The following is a 20651-nucleotide window of genomic DNA, read 5'->3' as shown; positions in this document are numbered from 1 at the left end:
TCTTTTGAGAACGGTCTGTTCATACACTTTGCCCACTTTTTGATGGTTTTTTTGTGTAAATTTGTTTAAGTTATTTGTAGATTCTGGATATTAGCCCTTTGTCAGATGGATAGATTGCAAAAATTTTCACCCATTCTGTAGGTTGCCTGTTCACTCAGATGATAGTTTCTTTTGCTGTGCAGAAGCTCTTTAGTTTAACTAGATCCCGTTTGTCAATTTTGGCTTTTGTTGCCATTGCTATTGTTGTTTTAGACATGAAGTGTTTGCCCTTGCCTATGTCCTAAAAGATATGGCCTAGATTTTTTTCTAGAATTTTTATGGTTTTAGGTCTTATGTTTAAGTCTTTAATCCATCTTGAGGTGATTTTTGTATAAGGTATAAGGAAGGGGTCTAGTGTCAGTTTTCTGCAGATGGCTGGCCAGTTTTCCCAACACCATTTATTAAATGAGGAGTCATTTCCCCATTGCTTGTTTTTGTCAGATTTGTCGAAGATCAGATGGTTGTAGATATGTGGTGTTATTTCTGAGGCCTCTCTTCTGTTCCATTGGTCTATATATCTGTTTTGTACCAGTACCACGCTGTTTTGGTTACTTTAGCCTTGTAGTATTCTTTGAAGTGAGGTAACGTGATGCCTCCAGCTTTGTTCTTTTTGCTCAGGATTGTCTTGGCTATGCAGGCTCTTTTTTGGTTCCATATGAAGGTTAAAGTAGTTTTTTCCACTTCTGTGAAGAAAATCAATGGTAGCTTGATGGGGATGGCATTGAATCTATAAATTACTTTGGGCAGTATGGCCATCTTCACAATATTGGTTCTTCCTATCCGTGAGCATGGAATATTTTTCCATTTGTTTGTGTCCTCTCTTATTTCCTTGAGCAGTGGTTTGTAGTTCTCCTTGAAGAGGTCCTTCACATCCCTTGTAAGTTGTATTGCTAGGTATTTTATTATCTTAGTAGCAATTGTGAATAGCAGTTCACTCATGACTTGGCTGTCTGTTATTGGTGTGCAGGAATGCTTGTGATTTTGCACATTGATTTTGTATACTGAGACTTTGCTGAAGTTGCTTATCAGCTTAAGGAGATTTTTGGCTGAGACGATGGGGTTTCTTAATATACAGTCATGTCATCTGCAAACAGAGACAATTTGACTTACTGTCTTCCTATTTGAATACCCTTTATTTTTTTCTCTTGCCTGATTGCTTTGGCCAGAACTTCCTATACTATGTTGAATAGGAGTGGTGAGAGAGGGCATCCCTGTCTTGTGCCAGTTTTCAAAGAGAATGCTTCCAGCTTTTGCCCATTCAGTATGATATTGGCTATGGGTTTGCCATAAATACCTCTTATTAATTTGAGATACATTCCATCAATACCAAATTTATTGAGAGTTTTTAGCATGAAGGGGTGTTGAATTTTGTCGAAGGCCTTTACTGCATTTATTGAGATAATCATGTGATTTTTGTCATTGGCTCTGTTTATGTGATGGATTATGTTTATTGATTTGCATATGTTGAACCAGGCTTGCATCCCAGGGATGAAGCCGACTTGATTGTGGTGGATAAGCTTTTTGATGTGCTGCTGGATTCAATTTGCCAGTATTTTATTGAGGATTTTTGCATCGATGTTCATCAGGGATATTGGCCTGAAATTTTCTTTTTTGTTGTGTCTCTGCCAGGTTTTGGTATCAGGATGATGCTGGCTGCACAAAATGAGTTAGGGAGGAATCCCTTTTTCTATTGTTTGGAATAGTTTCAGAAGGAATAGTGCCTGCTCCTCCTTGTATCTCTGGTAGAATTAGGCTGTGAATCCATCTGGTCCTGGACTTTTTTTGGTTGGTAGGCTATTAATTACTGCTTCAATTACAGAACTTGTTGTTGGTCTATTCAAGGATTCGACTTCTTCCTCGTTTAGACTGAGGAGGTTGTGTATGGCCAGGAATTTATCCATTTCTTCTAGATTTTCTAGTTTATTTGCATAAAGATGTTTCTAGTGTTCTCTGATAGTAGTTTGTATTTCTGTGGGAATAAACCATTTCAAAAAAGAATCAATACACTGGAGCAGCTATCTTTTGTCTCCCTATGGATGTGTACACTTACAACATGTGGAGCTTTCTCTGATTTAACCAGATTGCATTCTTGGTTCACTCCTCCCTCCTTGTGTGGCTCCAGTAGCTGTCCTCTGCTTCTTTTTGCTAGCACATTGTTGGACCCTCTCCATCTCTATTCCTGGAGGTCATCAAACCATAAAGGGGTGACTACAAAGTAATGGGGCACACAAGTGGAACACTTACCATTTCATAAGGAATGCTTCCACAAAGATATAACATTTAACCTCTATTGAGAGAGAATAGGAGTTTTCCAGGGCAAGAGAGTAGGGGCAGCGTGGTAAACAGCATTTTGGGAATGGGAATTTCATGTACAGATATGCAGAGAATGACACAGCCAAATATATCGTAAACATAAAACAGGTAGAAGACACAAAGTTGGCAAGTGTAATGAAAAATGATATCCAAAAAGTTGTTTGACTGAATTTACAGAGTGCCATTCAGAAGTTAACTGATCAATACAAAGGGTATCCGATTCACTCTGTGTTTTCAAGAGACAGGCTTTCCAAAAACATGGAGAATAGACTGAGAGGAAGATACACTGGGGACAAAAGACCAGCAAAGTGTGCCACGTTCAAACAGCAGCATTTTAAATAAACACATTTTAAATATTCAAAGTTTATTTTTGAGCAAGAGTTCCAGTAGTTAAAAGAGAGGATCAGAATGATATCCTCAAGTTAGCAAAATATTATTTTTACTTTTCATAATTAATTCATGTATTTAATACTCCATTGAAATTCATTGCTTCATTTAAGTATTTACTGTGTAGTAAGCACTGTGCACTGTTCAAGCTATTGAGGACACAATGGTGAGCAAAACAGATAAAAACTACCCCACCCTCATGGAGATTATATTTTGGTATGCAAAGCAAATCCTCCAAAAGGATATCCAAACTGCCAAATTAAGACAAAGAGCTAGGAAGCACACAGGGAGCAAGTCAAGAGCTTTTATCAGACAAACAACAATTTTTTTATACTCAAAACAATTCACTTATTTGTTTCTTTTGGTAACCAAATAAACCCAAAGACTTGAGTGGGACAAATATTATTATCACCCCTACCCCCTTTTAGATTTTGAAGCAAAATGTCAGAAAAGGTAAGTAATTTCCCACATTGATAATGTCAATAGAGAGGTAAACCTCACCCCTGGACACTCTGATGCAGACACATCTCATGCCTTTCTCGTAAGTCATCTCTAAGCATGAGAAACACAAAAAGGACTAAAGAGAGGGAGGGATGTAGCTTTATTTGCTGTTTAAAACAATGAACAATAGAAACAAGTTAAGAATAACCTGCAATTAATGACAATGCTTGTGGNAAGTACCTAACTGCTTATACATGGAATCCACTATGTTGACAACAAGAAATACATCCTCTTGTACCTTTGAGATGTTGCTTTGAGAGTAAATGAAGAAATCATGGTTCACCACAACAACTAGCTCCAGAAACCATGCATGGGTCCAGCAGTCACCAGCAGATTTTGGTTCCAGAGCTGAGTTCTCAGCCTCTTCAAATGCCAACTGTTGGCGTGCTACTTCCTTCTCTGTTAAGCCACATCTCATAGCTGGGAATTGTGTCTCGTTACTGTTTATCTCATAAACCAGGTGTTCAAATGTGGCAGAGTGCCTGATGGGTTCAATTTCATAGGTGAGGCCATTTATTTGTAATATACCTCGAAAGCCCCCAAAACAAGCACTGAACACAGCCAGAGACTCAGGGACCCCCTCCACGTAACCATGATAGTAACAGTCATCTGGGATGAAGGGCTGATCCTCCAGGAGGGCACGGTCATCTGTGTAGGTGAACACTGGGAGGTGTCTAGAAACCAAGAGCTTCTTGACCCTCATATGAACAGTGTGTCTCTGGCCCCCGAACTGCAGTCTATAGGAGAGCCATCCAGGAGCCTTTGCACTTCTGCCCCTGCTGATCACCTTCAAGGGGATCACCACTTCTGGGGAAGTGAAATGCTGGGAGGGCCCAGCCTGACAGTAGCCAGAAATGGACAAAAACACCCCAAGCCAGAGCAGCAGAAGAGTGACCCTGATGTACACTAGGGTCCCATCCACTGCCATTATGAAGTTGTCGTCATGGAGCCATCTGTCCAGAGCAGAAGAGGACAAGGTGTGAGGCACTTCTGGTCTGGCTCCTCCCTCTAAGCTGCTCAGGATGCAGGGCTGACCCTATGGATCTGTGTCCTGGCAGAGTTAGATCAGAACTGCAGTGCTGGAAGTAAAAATAAAAAGATGGGTTGGAAAGGTGATAAGTAAGGGATCAGGAAAGAAAAAGAATGGAGTGGTGAAAAACTGGTTGATGAATCAAGAAAATACTTTGGATTTGCTTTTAGTAAATAAGGGTGGGAAGTTAGGGGGTATAGAAAAGACAACATTGGCCACGTGGTGATAATAGTTGAAGTTGGAAGATTGGTACTTAAATAGTTATCTCAGTCTTTACAGGCAGTATGAAAATGTCCATAATAAAAAGTAAAAGCAAAAGTAAAGAAACTTAAGAGTAGGGTGACTGTATATCTCAATTTGTCCAAGATAATATTAGTTTATGCCTGTTGCCCTTGCAATAACTATTGATAGTGTCTCCTTTGACTGTCCAAACTGGAGATATCAAAAACAATCACAATTCTGTGTCAAGTTGCATCAGTCTTATGATTTACTTTAGTTTCTTTATCTCAAAGTTATTTACTATTCCTCATTGTATTCATCTTTACTCATAACTTCATTAGACTGAAAGATTCTTTACTGCATGGTTTATGATTTTCTTTCATTTTAGTATCCTCTGTAATGCCTCATAGAGCTCTGTGTACAATGAAAAGTGGAAAGAGGGAGGAGGAATTGTGAAATGTCTTGGATTGTAAGTGAATGCTACTAAAATGTATTCATATTGTAGTACAATTTTTAGAAAAGAAAAAAAATTCAGGAAACATTGACATTATTTAAGGGTAAGGAGAGAATAATGTTGTTCTCTCCAGTTAGCCATAGGAGAAACCCAAAGACAAAAGCAAAAGTTTTCAGAAGAGAAAATGAGAATCGGTGCAGTTTAAAGGTCTTGGGAAAAGGAACTCTTGTCTTATTAGGGCAAAACCGTTGGAGAGTCTGGCATTTTAGGATCGCCAGGGAAGAGTCCCAATGTTTGCTCAAATATATTTACCAAGAGTGTTTGAAAGTAGGGAATTTCTGCACCTGCCATACAGTCTGGCTGGCAATACTTATCTATTTCTTTTTCTATTTATTAAACAAGTCTTTATGTGTTTGGAGCATATAAAGTGCAGGACATTGTTCTAGATATTAGAGAAAGAAAATCAAAATACAGAGCATTAAATTATCAATTTAGTGCAGAAACTTGTGGCAGGAGCAAGAATAAGCTTCAGGAGGTCTATAATATTGTATACGATATTTTATATATTTCATGACTTTTTTTTTTCTTTTGCTGAGGAGAGTGTCCGTCTATATATTTCATCATAGTCTCAAATGACTGTCAAAAGTGAGGCTAATAAGCACTGAGTATGTGTAGGCACAAACAAAAAACAGACAATTATAATATAATATGATCAAAACCAGATAACAAAGTTTATGCTTCAGGGATCCTCATTGTACAGACCTCTATAAAGACCCTGTAAGGGGCTCAGCAATGGACTTTATGAAAGTCATATAATTATAAGTAATCAAAATTAGTCACTCTACAAGAAAAATCTCAAACACCCTGAAATATTACATCGCACACATAAAAGACTTAATAAAGGTTTTCTAAAATTTGACAATAGTAAATTTAATTATTTATCTCATTACCAATAACAAGTTGTGAAGCTGAATTTTCTTTTCTAAACTATTAATAATACAAACTAAATTTCTATTAAACATACTAGGGAAAGGCAAATGCCTTTCAGTTCTTGTCATAGAAATTATAACAAAATAATTCTCTTAAGGGAGGAATTAATAAGAGCAAAATTTGAAAACTGTAGGGAAAAGGGTATCATGAAGTGAGATCAGGAGTTGATTAGTATAAATATGGGGGATTAAATTTTGTGATGTTTATGGCAATTTTCAGCAAACCTTTTAATATTTATAATCGTATTTTTGTTGCAGCTTCTTTCTTATGCTAAATAAATCCTCTTTTCATACCTTATTTTCTGAAAATCTGTAACTTGGTATTGTTTTCCCGAAGTGGGCCCCTCTCTTGTAAGGTGCCATCAGGCCCAAAAACTAATTTCCATCTCTGACTGTGATCAATGTATTGATGAAGGTAGGGTGCCATTTCTTATAAGCAAAAGTAAAAAAAAGGAAAAGCATTTAAATCAAGCTAATCTAAGAAGACTTACATAGAAGATTATAAAAATGAACATGCCTGACCCAACACCAATCATTACTCTGGGATTTTGAATCCATTTCTAATCAATGCTTCTTTGCCCTGATTCAAATGTTTCTTATATTCTCTTCTTATAACTTCCCTTGTGCTTTCCAGAGTCTTCCTTTAAAGACAAAAAGGGGGGGGGGAGAGAGAAAGAGAGAGAGAGAATGAACCAACTCAGCATCCTGAACTCTTCACAGAAAGCTCCTACATCTACCTACCTTATAAACTTGAGCTTTAATAGAATTTACTGCTTGCCTAAAGGCTTCCTCCTTGAGAAACCCCATCCTCAGAAATCACATGTACCACAAGGTCCAGAGTTCCTGTTCTCCACAGCCCACAAACATCACAACTAATCATTTATTCCTGCAATATTTGACTAACACTGTTTTTTAGATTTCTCTTATCACTCTTGACAAAAAATCAAAGACTTTGGCCCTGACTAATAAAATTACTCCTCCACCAAAAATCCTAAACCTCATCTTAAAGTTATCAGCAAGTATATAAACAACCCATCTGAAAACAAAGACAGGGTTTTTTAAAGTTTTTTTTTTAAATTTTTTTTTTAACCTCTTCAATTCATCTTCAGTGTAATTCAGCCCACCCACTCATAGTCATAATGTATACCTTGTCAACACACAATTTCATATATCCTAAGCAATTTACCAACAATTTTAGTTCTCCCAGCTCTCCCCCTTACTTCTGCTATACCTGTTTCTCAAACTCAGAGAACCCACTTTTCTTTCATCGTCTCCCATTTCACTCAAAGTTCTTGTCTTCCAATCCATTGGAGCTCTCCTACCAGTTTAATCCCTTCAAGCACTGTATGCCAAAATCTTTAACTCTCTAAAGTCCTAACTGTGACAGAGATCGTTGGGGGGTGGGGGATGGGCAGGAACTGCATTAAATCTTCACATACTTTCTCCACTCCTACATCAAAGCCACCAATGCTACTCTGGGGGAAAAAAAAAAAAAATAAATCCCAAAACCATTGTGTTTGTGAAAGGCTTAAAAAGAGAATATAGAAATCAAAACTGAACTGGCTTGTCCTGGATCCCCAGCCTAAGGAATAAAGATATAAAATCCAGTAGATATTTCAAAACTTTCTATGCCACATTGCTGTTTTCTTTATTCTCCTGGATATTGCATTCGCACCTCCTCAATATTCTGAGTTTCATCATTTATGTATAGTGCCAGTAGCTGAAAATCCACTCTCATTGTCTCTCAATCACAGTAGAGTTAGTTAACCAAGTACCTTTCCTTTCTAATATAAAGTATTTAAGGTTTTTTTCTTTTCTTGTCCTAGATTGGCTATGTGGATGCTGGAAGATGGGGAAAACTTGTTTCAGTCTGAATATTATCCTTGCCATCAACTTGCCTAAAGAGGCTGGATTCATCCGGGCGGTTTTCACTGCTGCAAGTTAGGCACCTTATTCCACGAGGTGCAAGTAGCATGGAAGAGAAAAGCAAAGTTCATAGACAAAACTTCCAAGAACAAAGATCTCTGAATTGGGAGGAAATTCTAACTGCCAGATTTGCTCTCGGTATTTCTCTTGATATGTTTTCTGCTTATTATGGAGTGACAGTTGTTGTGGTTGGGAGGATTGAAAATGGGAAGCACTAATCAAAGATATAATGTTGTGGAAAGGACTGATAAGCCACACAAACTCGTATCATATTATTCTTTTTTTGGAGCTCAGCATGAGAGCAGGCAATAACAGGAGAATAACTTCAAAAATATCTGTAAGCCAGATTCATTGTCTTCATTCCTAGGACTTACAGAGACCAAAGCTCCTGAAGTACCATCATTCTACCAGGGATACTGTGAGGTGGTACCACTCTAAATCCATGTCCTCTAGCATCAGTGGACTGTCAAGTGAGCCAACAGCCCTCTTCTGCATGTGTGATAAACTCTTCCTTTCCCCACAGCAATTTCAAATTCATCAAGACCCCTGTCTACCCATCTTCCCTCTTATTCCAATGCCCTAATGCACTGTTTTCCTATCTGTCTGTCACTAATATCTGTCCCATTAGAGTCATGGAAGTAATTCAGCTGGTTATAGCCTGCAGTTGTTTTCCTTAAGGGAATAGAACAGAAATATCAGAAGGCATCCCTAGAAGATCCTTAGCAACTCTTGCACACACAGTGCCAAATATTTGGGTGTAAGTGTGTGTAAGGCCATAGTGTCACAGTATAAAATGGATTTCTTTCTCTGGAGTATGATATATATATATATATCAAATTCAAAGACAAAATGGTTTCTAGGCCTTTCACCATCTGAATCCACCTACATCTACCTCTTCTCTACCTTACTCCCTCTTTAGTCTCATTAGCCCGTCATAGTTCCAGATCATCTCTCCCACCTACTTGAGGACTGTTTCTATCAATTTTCCCTACTCTCAACTGCATCTTCATCTTCTACTACTTTATCTATTCCTCACTGGCAATTGGGGTGACTACCTCATCCTGATTTTCCCAGGACAGTCCTGGTTTTAAAACTGAAAGTCCTGCACCCAGCAATCCCCTCAGTCCCAACCCAACTGGAATAGTTCATCACCCTACCTACACCATCAAGTCACTCATATCTTTAAAAATGAAAACAAAACAAAAATTCAGAGACTTCATAGCATCCAGTGGACTACTCTGGATACCAAATTATGCATAGAACCAAACTTGATGACTTACCATCAGAAGAAACAGTAGTTTCCACGGCCATTTCTGTGTAGATGGTTTATACCACCCTTTATCAATGGTTTGTAACTGAGGCCACAGAGCAAAGGGAAACATAAGCCCTCTCCCTTTTGTCTCTCAGGTGAATAAATTCTAGATTTAGCTACTTAGCAACAAGGAACTTTCAATTCTACAGAAATAATAATAGACTCTCAAGAATATCTTGCTCTCATCCTGCCATTTCTATACTCATTTCCAAATTCAATACAGTTGGAATTGGGTTGTTTCCTTACCTCCAGTCTATGAACCCTGACAGCACAGGTTCGTAATTTTGCTCATCCCATTGCATTGGTCTAGACTGTCTAATCATTTTTCCCATTGAACTGAATTATGGTAACTTTCTAGGGCAAGATCAAATTCCACTTCCATTATCAAATCTTTCCTAAATAATCCAGAAAACATTAACATCCTGTAACTCTCTTTATAACTATAATATGCAATACATTTTTGTGTGACAAGATTTATATCCTTGCTATTTTCTGTTTTATACGTGAGTTTAAAAATTGCATCTCCTATTAGACTGTAATGTTTTGGAGAAAAATATGCTTAAAATGGTTGCTGGAGAATTTATGGTATAGTGTTTGTTAAAATATATGGGCCGGGCGCGGTGGCTCAAGCCTGTAATCCCAGCACTTTGGGAGGCCGAGACGGGAGGATCACGAGGTCAGGAGATCGAGACCATCCTGGCTAATACGGTGAAACCCTGTCTCTACTTAAAATACAAAAAACTAGCCGGGTGACGAGGCGGGCGCCTGTAGTCCCAGCTACTCGGGAGGCTGAGGCAGGAGAATGGTGTAAACCCGGGAGGTGGAGCTTGCAGTGAGCTGAGATCCCGCCACTGCACTCCAGCCTGGGTGGCAGAGCAAGACTCCGTCTCAAAAAAAAATAAATAAAATAAAATAAAATAAAATAAAATAAAATAAAATATATAATCAATACGGTGAGTTCAATATATAAAAACTACATAGGATAAGGACTAATTTAATAAAATATTAACTCTAACTTTGGGAGTTTCTGTTTTAGATTCTTGTCAACTCTTAATTTACCTGGTAGAATCAGAGCCTCATGAGATAACCATCAATTAGAAGCAGTTTTAATTACAGTCCTCTTCCATTTCCTGCTGGAAAAGATTCTACTATTTATGCTGGTTTCTTTAGAAATCTGAAGAGGTTCGTTTTTATAAACTGTTTTGCTCATATAGGCAAAACTGGAGACACTTCTGCCTTAGGAGGGGTAGATACAAAGAGGTTTGTCTTCCGCTGGACTCAGTGGATAACCTCTGCTTTTATACCAGACATCACTTACAATTAAGTATACGTAGCCCCAAAAAATGAGAGTAGAGGAAACCACATACATTCAATCATGGGAAAAGCTTAGTAGCAAGCCAGTAGCACTAGTAAGCAGAGCAAAGAAACCCTATGCAGGGAGAAAGATAACTAAGGAAGAATAGAATGCCTGCTTCAACAGAATAGTAACCTGCAAGATCTACAGGTAGGAAAAGAATGAAAGCTTCTGAAAGCAGCTTGGCTTGATCTCTCTAGCTGTAAGAAGGAATAACATTTATTTCTTCTTCTTCTTCTTTTTTTTTTTTTTTTTCTGACAGGGTCTCACTCTATCACCCAGGCTGGAGTGCAGCTGAGATAGGGTTTCTCCATGTTGGTAAGGCTGGTCTCAAACTCCTGGGCTCAAGTGATCTGGCCTCCCAAAGTGCTAGGATTACAAGTACCCAGACAACATTTATTTCTTTGTAGAATCACCACTAAGAACTTCTGGTTCCAGAAAAGATAGAATAGACACATTTCTTCCTATTACTCCTAGTAAGTACAGTAAGTCCTCAATGTCATGAATAGGTTCTTGGAAACTGCAACTTTAGGTGAAACAATGTACAGTAGGTACTGAAATAACATTGTTTTGTCCAATGTGTTTCATTATAACACTGATGAGACAAATAAAAATTTGTTTTGTTGTATGTTACTTTGCATTGTTAAAGTCACAGTTTCTGAGAACCTATTGCTGATGTGAGGACTTATTGTGCAAGTAAAAACACTGTATTTTAAATAGAAAACAAACATAAGAAGGTTAAGAAAGGTAGAGAAAATCATGCAGAGAAGCTGCCTACCCTGGGAGCTAAGGAATAACATGGTGGTGAATCCGTGAGTTTTCTTTTAACCTCAAGCAAACTGGAGAAGCCTATAACATTTTAATGTCAACAGACATAGAACAAAAAGATAAGCATTTTGAGACAGCCATCATGAACTGCTTCAATGAGCAATTACAAATATGACTAAAATGAAAAAAATACAAACTTGGAGCAAAAAAATGAGAAAGTCTCAGGAAAGAAATATAAAATATAAAGATGAAAATAATAGAAATTTTAGAACTGAAAAGTACAATAACCAAATCCAAACTCACTGGATGACTCAACAGCAGGATAGAGAATAGAGAAAAAAATCAGCAAACTTGAACATAGAGAAATAGTTAATACCAAATGTTTTGTTAGATTTATACCTAAGTATGTCATTTTTTGGGAGGTGTTAACATAAACGGTTACATTCCAAAGAGATCAAATCAGATCTGTACAAAATTGTTTATTGTGGGATAATGTGTACTACCAAAGCTTTGTGTACAATTCTAATTCCATCATTGGAAAGCTATTAAGTAAACAGCAATGCTTCTACATCATGAATAATATGCAGTCATAAATGAAAAAGGATTATCTCTTTACATTAATATTCAATGATTTCCAGGGTCAGTAAGTTTAAAAAACAAGATTAAGAGAAGTATATGTGGCACACTACATTTTGTGTAAGGAAGGAGAAAAAGGAGAATTCTGAGAAGATGACAATGGTGAGACTTGGATCCGTCTATTAGGAAAGATAGAGCTGATAGATGCAGGAGGCAGATAAGGGAAACTGCCCATGGTCTTGCCTGAGCAGGCTCACAATGAACTGGGGGCCCGTATATTCACTGGAAGAATGGGGTGGAGCCATCAGGAATTCACATCTTATGCTGGGGGAGGGGCCCAGCCTCTTCAGCTTGTGTGAAGTGGCCTGGTCTTCAATCTGTGAGGTGGTAGCATGTTGGCGGGACCCCTTCTTTCTTTGCTGAGCTTTGTTTTTGCCTAATAGATCTACCCTCCTCATCCTTCAATTTGTCCAAGTGCCTAATTTTTCCTGGTTGTGAGACAGAAACCTGGATTTCAGCTGAACTAAGGAGCAAAAAATCCTGCATTTGGTAGCCCGTAGAGGGACATGAGGAGGGGCGACTAAAGTGCAGACCCAAAAATCTCTTTCCCTTTCATTTCTGAGCCTTTTTGTCCTCACACTTCTTCTGAGGGTAGAGGAAACTGCCCGGGCCCCAAGGCAGCCTCAGGGTTCCATGCCCTGCACCAACAGCTGGCCAGCGTTCCTGTCACATACCCATGGAGTCTTCCCCTCCCCTGGCCAAGGGGTCCAGCTCAGTCCAAGCCCCAGGGAAGAAACAGCAATTAAAAGTTTCTCTCCCAGTTGAAGAAACTCATTTGCATAAGAGTAAGAGGTTTCTTCCCCAGGCATCTTTTTCTTTTCTCCATTTTTTCAGCAATTAACACAGCCCAGCATTTAGGTTATTTTTTCCTTTCTCTACCAGGTCAGAAGTTAACTTTTATGTGAAAGGCTTTTTTTTTTTCCCTTTCAGAAGATGTTTTACTAGATTGGGACCCCAATTCAAAGATACTCTTTTCTATCCCTTGTTGGAGAAGGACTCAAATCCATAGCTTCACCTTAGCATTCAGCTTATAAGGAGTCCATGCAATTCAACACCCCAGAAACATTTTTTACCCAAACTCAATTCCAAGTTCAGGAACTCAAAGGCTACTGACAGCAGGGGAGATAGGGCATATGTAGGTAAGAGAAGATAATTCCACCCCCTAGACCCCTCTGTTAACATGGGTGAAAGCTGCTTTGATACCCATGGGTGGTAACCTGTTGTGGCTGCCGGAACTCAGAAATACCAGGATGGAAGAAAGAAAGAGACATGCCTTGCTTTCTCTACCTCATACACCCTGGGTGTTCGCTAGGAAGAGAAGGGAACCAGGGACACCTTGCTCCCCTCTTTCTAGATGAGTAGCCATTCATCTTCAGTCTGTACCTCTTTGAATGCATCCTGAGTCCTGGGGCTCCTTTTAAAAAATGCCATATTTTCCTTTTCCTCCTCTGTCCTCTGTTCACAGATGGATGCTTGTGTCCCCATGCTGCAGGACCCTCCCCTCAGATGTAGCCTCCAAACTGGGAAAAGTTAACTTCCCAAGCCTTAAACTAGTTGTCTTGGGATTGAGCTCAGTGGGGAGGGAACACAGAAGCCTGACATGCTGGCAAAAGGGTAAGAGGGTTTTTTTTTTTAAGCAGTTGAGCTTTTGGCCCCCCCCCGCTCCCTGTGCAAACTGGTAAAGGGAATGATAAGGATCACTGTTTATATTCTCTGTAAAGTTTTAATTATGAAAAAGGATTCGGGAGGTTGGTCTTAAACTGTAGCCAATCTGGTGTGCTTTGCATGCCTCTCTATATGGTTCTCTAAGAAAGAGAGGTACCTTAGGATGGGATGTAGGCCTAGGACTCCATAGGCCTTCTGCTCGAGCCACCCTGGAAAACTGGTCAGTCAGTGGCAAACTTTGCTGAAGGCCTCCATCATATTTTAGGTACTTAGAAGCATGACCTGTAACCATGTGGCAGTGCTTTGTTTTAGCCTCTGCCATTTACAATGGTGGCCCAGGTTCAGTCCTGGCTTAGGGAATGAGTCCTTTCTGGTTTGATATCTGTGTGACCTTTACCATTTGTTGATTCTCTTCCCTTCCATGAACCACCTTGAATTTTCCTTTCTGTGAGCACCTGGGAAGCTACGTTTCATAAAGTTCAAAAGTTAGAAATATTGACTGCTTGGCATGGCCAAAGTTGCATAATAAGGGATTTAAAAGGACTTTCTTAAAGAGTGTTCATCTTAACTAAAAGTGGATATCCAAGTTATAGGTATATTTAAAAGGCCTTTATGTTTTTCTCTTCTTGGATCTTGTTTTGCTGGAAAGTTTTTTTCTCAGTCAGGTGAATTCTTTTTCTCCATTTTGTCTTGCCACCCTTAAGGCATGCATGAGAGGCCCTAAAATAATTTCTGATGGCCTGGGGCTTCTTGGGAAAAACAGAAAAGGTGCCACAGATTCCATTTTGGGAGAGACCCCTGGAGGCCTAGGAATTGGAGGCAGATGAATCCCTCTCAAAATCTGATTTTGTCTTCCAGCTATACCTGTTTTTTAGGCCCTAGAAACTGCATGCTTTCCTAGCCATGCTCTTAAAGGGACCACTCAGAGATGAACAGTTCAATTAGGAGATTGCAGAACTGAAAATCTGATAACTACTGGATCTGCTTCTGCTTATCTGTGTGGTTATATAGGTGTAGTGTGTGATGTCTATTTTTAAAAAGAGCTCTAATTAATTGACTTAAAGAAGGATAAACACTAGGATCAAATATTTTTGAAGAAAAAATAAAAGCTATAATGCCTTTTAGTAAATGTGACTTTAATCATCAAGAAATAAAAAGAGACTTATGGATTCTGAACCCCCAAAATTTGAGACAGGTCTCAGTTAATTTAGAAAGTTTATCTAGCCATGGTTGAGGATGCAGCCATGACACAGCCTCAGGGGGTCCTGAAGACATGTGCTTGAGGCACAGCTTGGTTTTATACATTTTAGGGAGACATGAGACATCAATCAATATATGTACATCAGTTCCATCCAGAAAGATGGAGACAACTCAAAGCAAGGCCCCCCCACTGGGGGCTTCCAGGTCACAGGTAGGTGAGAGATAGATGGTTGCATTTTTTTGAGTTTCTGATAAGTATTTTCAAACGAGGCAATCAAAATATGCATCTATCTCTGTGACCACAGAGATGACTTTGAATAGAATGGGAGACAGATTTGCCCTCAGTGGTTCCCAGCTTGAGGGGTCCCAAGATATTTTCCTTTCACATTTCCCCCCTTTTCTTTTTAAAAACCTTTGGATAAAGCATTTTTACAAGGAAATGAGTCTCTCTGGTCTTGTTTCATGTGATCTCTCATGGTTAGGATGGCTTATTTCTAGATGTGTAGGTCGCAATAGCTCATTTTTACCAGGCTGTAAAGTCTCATATCCTGTGAAGAGAAAATAGTGGTGTGATGGTTAGTATTGAGTGTGAACTTGATTGGATTGAAGGATACAAAGAATTGATCCTGGGTGTGTTTGTGAGGGTTTTGCCAAAGGAGATTAATGTTTGACTCAGTGGGCTGGGAAAGGCAGACCCACACTTAATCTGGGTGGGCACAATCTAATTAGCTGCCAGCCCAGCTAGAATATAAGCAGGCAGAAAATTGTGAAAAGAGAGACTGGCCTAGCCCCCATCCTCCTGTGCTGGATGCTTCCTGCCCTTGAATATCAGACTCCAAGTTCTTCAGTTCTACAACTTGGACTGGCTCTCCTTGCCCCTAGCCTGCTGATGACCTTGTGATCATGTGAGTTAATGAAGCAGAAAATGTAAAAAGAAAATAAGTAAAGGGAAAAACAAGTAATTTTGTACTTGGCTGACTCACTCCAATGCCAACAATAGGCAGAGCCCTAGTGGGGCCTTGATAATACTATCTGAAAAGCCAGAGCCCAAAGGAATGAGCTCCAGAGAGTCTCCCAACATCTCCCCAACCCAGAGCAAGGATAAGAAAAACAAGTTGTTCTTACCAGTTTTCCCCTTTGAAATTCTTTCCCTATACCATTATCCTTTGATCTGCTCCCACAACTACATTTGTAACTATTTCTGCAAGTTTGCAAGGATTTTGTAAGTTCCTGTTTTCTAGCTGTGCAGTATGGCAATGGTCACAAGACATGCCTGAGTTGTAAAATCTGTCACTGTTTCATGAACTGCCTTTTTTCTGCTTCTGTAAGCTTGCTTACCCACCTTATGGGTTTCACGCCCTTTTCAGATGTATGTATAAAAGTCAAGTCCTGTCTTTGTTTGGTGCTCAGCCTTTGGATATGAATCCGCTGAGTTGGTGACCACCTAATAAAATCCTCCTGTTCCACCCATTGCTCTCTCTGGTCTCCTGATTCCCACAACATTTTGGTGAGCCGGCCAGGAGTGGAGATGACAGGTTTGCTGTCTCCTTTGCCTGTGGGTCTAGGGCCCTGGGCTGGGGAAGACCCGTGACCTCACATGCCACCGGGGTATCTCAAACCTGGAGAAGGAAGCAGCTCTCCCATGACTCAGGGCCCCTCCCTGACAGCGCAACAGAACCTAAGGGGCTACAGGACAAGTCCAGGGATAGCGCACTATAGGAACATGGTAAGGTTTGGGCCTGAGGCAGGACCCATCCCATAAGGACGGAAGGGGAGCCTGATCACCTCCTGGGGTGTACCTAGTACTCCGACCCAGGACGCAAGAGTGGCTCTCTAATTAGGAAGAAACCTACACCCCAACCAGGAAAGAGGAACTGGGAGTGGGGAGGTGTGTGAATGCGTGTGAAAGAGGTGGTTTCAAAAGGAACCTATGTGGGGAGTGAAGTGTGTGGGGCCACAGGTTTCTTAGCATAGACCATACGCCCCGAGTGAAGTGTGGGACCGACCAATACTAATGGCAAACTTCTTTTGGGGCTACCACATACGGCTTATGGAAGTGCCCCACAATTTAGTAATTGTGGGGTCCGGGTCTGGGGTTTATACAAACCTTTCGATGCTAAGCTAAGTGGCATCTGAAATACTCCCATGAGGGGGATGGTCTAATTAGTCTGAAGCAAAAGTAAAAGAGTGAGTGAATTGTGCCATAATTGGGAGGAGATGGGAGGGAAGTCGTCAAAACCCACCCCATTAGAATGTATGTTAAAGAACTTCAGGAAAGGTTATGCAGGATATTATGGGATCAAGTTGACCCCCAAGAGGTTGAGAACTCTCTGTGTAATAGAGCGGCCCTTTTTTAGTGTCAGATGGCTGGCCGAAGGAACTATAGATAGGGAAACAATTGGCTGTATATTAAGATCACTGGGATTGGAGGACAGCCAGGGCATTCAGACCAATTTCCTAACATTGACTCATGGCTAAATATAGTCCAAATTTGACCTGCACGGCTGCAGCCCTGCCTGGCAGCTTATTGCAAAATGCTGGTAGCTCAAGCCGAGCCTAAGATAAAAAAAGAAAATCAGTTTTGCTGTCAGCTACAGAGACAAAGGGAAAGCAACAGGAAAAACTAGTATTGCAGGAATCACCAGAGGAGATAGAAATTCCTCCTCCATATACCCCAATCTACTCCCCTTTACCAAGGTTGGGCCCTGAGCAGCCAGACTCAGATGACGATATGCCCAGGCTACACCCCAAAGGGAGAAATCTGAGCCCTCACCCCAGGAGGTCAAGAAGGAAGTTCAGGATGATCAAGCAGGCCGCCTTTGATCTGGCCACACCAGAACTTTGCAGATGCCCCTCTGAGAAACCCGGGGATCCATCTATTATGATAAACAGGGCCAGGTCCAAAGGGGACAACGAACTTCATTTACCAGCCATCTGACACAACGTAGCACACCATGAAAGTTCCATAGAGACCAGGAGTTGTGTAATACATATACACAATGGAGTACTATTTTCCTTATCCATTCGTCTGTTGAGGGACACTAGGTTGCTTCCAAATGTTGGCTATTATGAATAGTGCTACAATAAACACAGGAGTGCAGACATCTCTGATATACTGATTTCATTTCCTTTGGCTAAATACCTACCAGTGGGATTAGTGGATTTTATGGTAACTCACCTTCAGTTTGTTGAAGAACCTCCAAACTCTTCTCCATAGTGGTTGTACTAATTTACATTCATGCCAACAGTGTACAAGGGTTCCCTTTCCTCCACATCCTCACCAGGATTTGTTATTGCCTGTCTTTTGGATAAAAGCTATTTTAACTGGGATAAAAAGATATCCTATTACAGTTTCGATTTGCTGATGACTGATGATGTTGAGCATCTTTTCATATACCTGTTTGCCATTAGTATGTCTTCTTTTGAGAAAGGTCTATTCAGATATTTTGCCCATTTTTAAAATAGAAATATTAGATTTTTTCCCTATAGAGTTGTTTTGAGCTCCTTACATATTCTGGTTATTAATCCTTTGTCATATGAGTGGTTTGAAAATATTTTCTTCCATTCCGTGGGTTGTCTCTTCATTTTGTTGATCGTTTCCTTTGCTTTGCAGAAGGTTTTTAACTTGATGTGATCCTGTTTGTCCATTTTTGCTTTGATTGCCTGTGCTTTTGGGGTATGACTCAAGAAGTTTTGCCCTGAGCAGTGTCCTGTAGAGTTTCCCCCAATATTTTCTTGTAGTAGTTTCATAGTTTGAGGTCCTAGATATAAGTCTTTAATCCATTTTTTTTGTCTTTTTTTTTCCCCCTTTTTGCGGAGAACGGGGTCTCGCTATATTACCCAGGCAGGTCTCGAACTCCTGGGCTCAAGCTATCCTCCTGCCTCTGCCTCCCTGAGAGCTGGGATTACAGGCGTGAGCCACCGCACCCGGCCTTTAATCCATTTTTTAAATTTTTGTATATGTTGAGAGATAGAGGGTCTAGTTTCATTCTTCTGCATATGGACATCCAGTTTTCCTAGCACCATTTATTGATGAGACTGTCTTTTCTCCAATGTATGTTCTTGGCACCTTTGTCAAAAAATTAGTCCTTTGTAGATATATGGGTTTACTTCTGGGTTTTCTCTTCCGTTTGACTGGTGTATGTGACTCATTTTGAGCACATCAGCAATGTCAGTGAGAACAGCTGAGAGGAATTCAGGCAGTAGAACTAATACACTAGTGACTACAGCAGGTGATGAGACAGCAAATGACAACTGCAGTGTGACCTTTAGCAAGTGACTGAGTTTAAGTTTCATCATCACTAAAATTCATTCATTCATTCAAAGCCTATTATAAGGCCAGACACGATGGCTTATACCCATAATCCCAGCCTTTTGCGGGGGTCTGAGGCAGGAGGATTGCCTGAGGCCAGGAGTTTTAGATTGGCCTGGGCAATGCAGCAAGACCCTATTGCTACAAAAAATAATTTAAAAAAATAAACAAAAAGAAAGCCAAGTTTGTGTTGGCAACTCTTATAGGTACTGGAGATAAAGCAGTGAACAAGAAGCAGTGGGGCAGATGGCACAGCAAATGCAAAGATCTAAACTGAATCAAATGTATTTGTTTGAGAAACAGAAGAAAGTTCAGTGTAGATGTAATGAATGAGGGAAGGGGGTTGTGGTAGTAGATGAGTTAGGGAGCTTGACAAAGGCAGATTATCTGGTCTTAGAGGCAATGTTAAGGATATTGATTTTTTTTCTACATGAGATGGAAATGACTGAAAGATTTAGATTGGGGCATGACATGATCTGATTTACATCTTTGTAAGGTTGCTCCAGCTGAGGGAAGAATAGATAGGAGGTATCGAGTGAGCAGCAGAAAAAACTTTCAGAAAGAACAGTAGAAGTAGTGGCAATACATACTTGTGGTTTGTAATAAGCTGGTAGTATCAGAGATGGTCAGATAGACTGTATTTCATACATAGCAACAAGTATACTTTTGATGGGTTGAATGTAGAATGCAAGGGAAAGAAAGGAATCCAAAGCTGTTCTTAAGATATTCATATGAACTGAGTAAACTGAGTTACTCAAGGAAGGGGAACAGCTAAGGGAGGTATCAGTTTAGGGGTATAAGGGTTAGGAATTCTCATTTTATCATAATTTAAGATGCCTGCTAGGCATCTATATTTTGAGATGTCAGGTAGACAACTGGGTTACATAAGACTGAAGCTCAGTGAAGAGACATGACAGCTGGCATATTAATGGCATTACAGCCAGGGGTCTGAATTAGACTTCTTATAAAGATAGCATACATATACAGAAGAATAAAGAGTACCAATCAAAAAGGAGAATAGAAGATAAAATAATTGTATTGCTTTGTGGATACCTGCTGTCATCAATAGCTGGGGTCAGCAGTGCAACTTTCTGCAAGAACTTGAAAATTAAAGCAATAATACTGCTATCAGATCTAAACTTTAAAATCAACATGTAATGGGCCAGAGCAGAGATATGCAATGCCAAAGGTTGTGACTTCACTGGAATCTGTGCTATGGGCTGTGTTGTATGCCTGCAAAATTCATCTGCTGAAGTACCTCAGAATGTAACCATATTTGGAGAAAAGGTCTTTAAAGAGGTAAGTAAGTTAAAATGTGGTCCTTAGGGTGGGCCCTAATCTAATATGAATGGTGTCCTTATAAGAAGAGGAAATTTGGAAACAGACATGTGTGCACACAGAGGAAAGACCATGTGAAGACAGAGGTACAAGATGGCCATCTGCAAGCCAAGGAGAGAAGCCTCTGAGGAAACCAACTCTACCAGCACCCTGATCTTGGACTTCCAGATTCCACAGCTGTGAAAAAATAAATTTCCATTGTTTAAAT

General features: G+C 40.0%; 1 protein-coding gene across 1 annotated transcript in view; it reads right to left on the bottom strand.

The window, feature by feature from the left end:
- Positions 1-20651, bottom strand: part of LOC108536185 (disintegrin and metalloproteinase domain-containing protein 21-like) — a 73313-nt gene that overhangs the window by 48715 nt on the left and 3947 nt on the right. The window contains 1 exon segment of the mRNA XM_017882742.1: positions 3421-4319. Within this exon segment, the coding sequence (XP_017738231.1) occupies positions 3421-4168 (748 nt within the window). The 5' untranslated portion in view covers positions 4169-4319.

The sequence above is a fragment of the Rhinopithecus bieti genome, unplaced genomic scaffold (genome assembly GCF_001698545.2).
Source record: "Rhinopithecus bieti isolate Rb0 unplaced genomic scaffold, ASM169854v2 scaffold_13259, whole genome shotgun sequence".
Lineage (NCBI taxonomy): Eukaryota > Metazoa > Chordata > Mammalia > Primates > Cercopithecidae > Rhinopithecus > Rhinopithecus bieti.
This window is presented reverse-complemented; position numbering and strand designations above follow the sequence as displayed.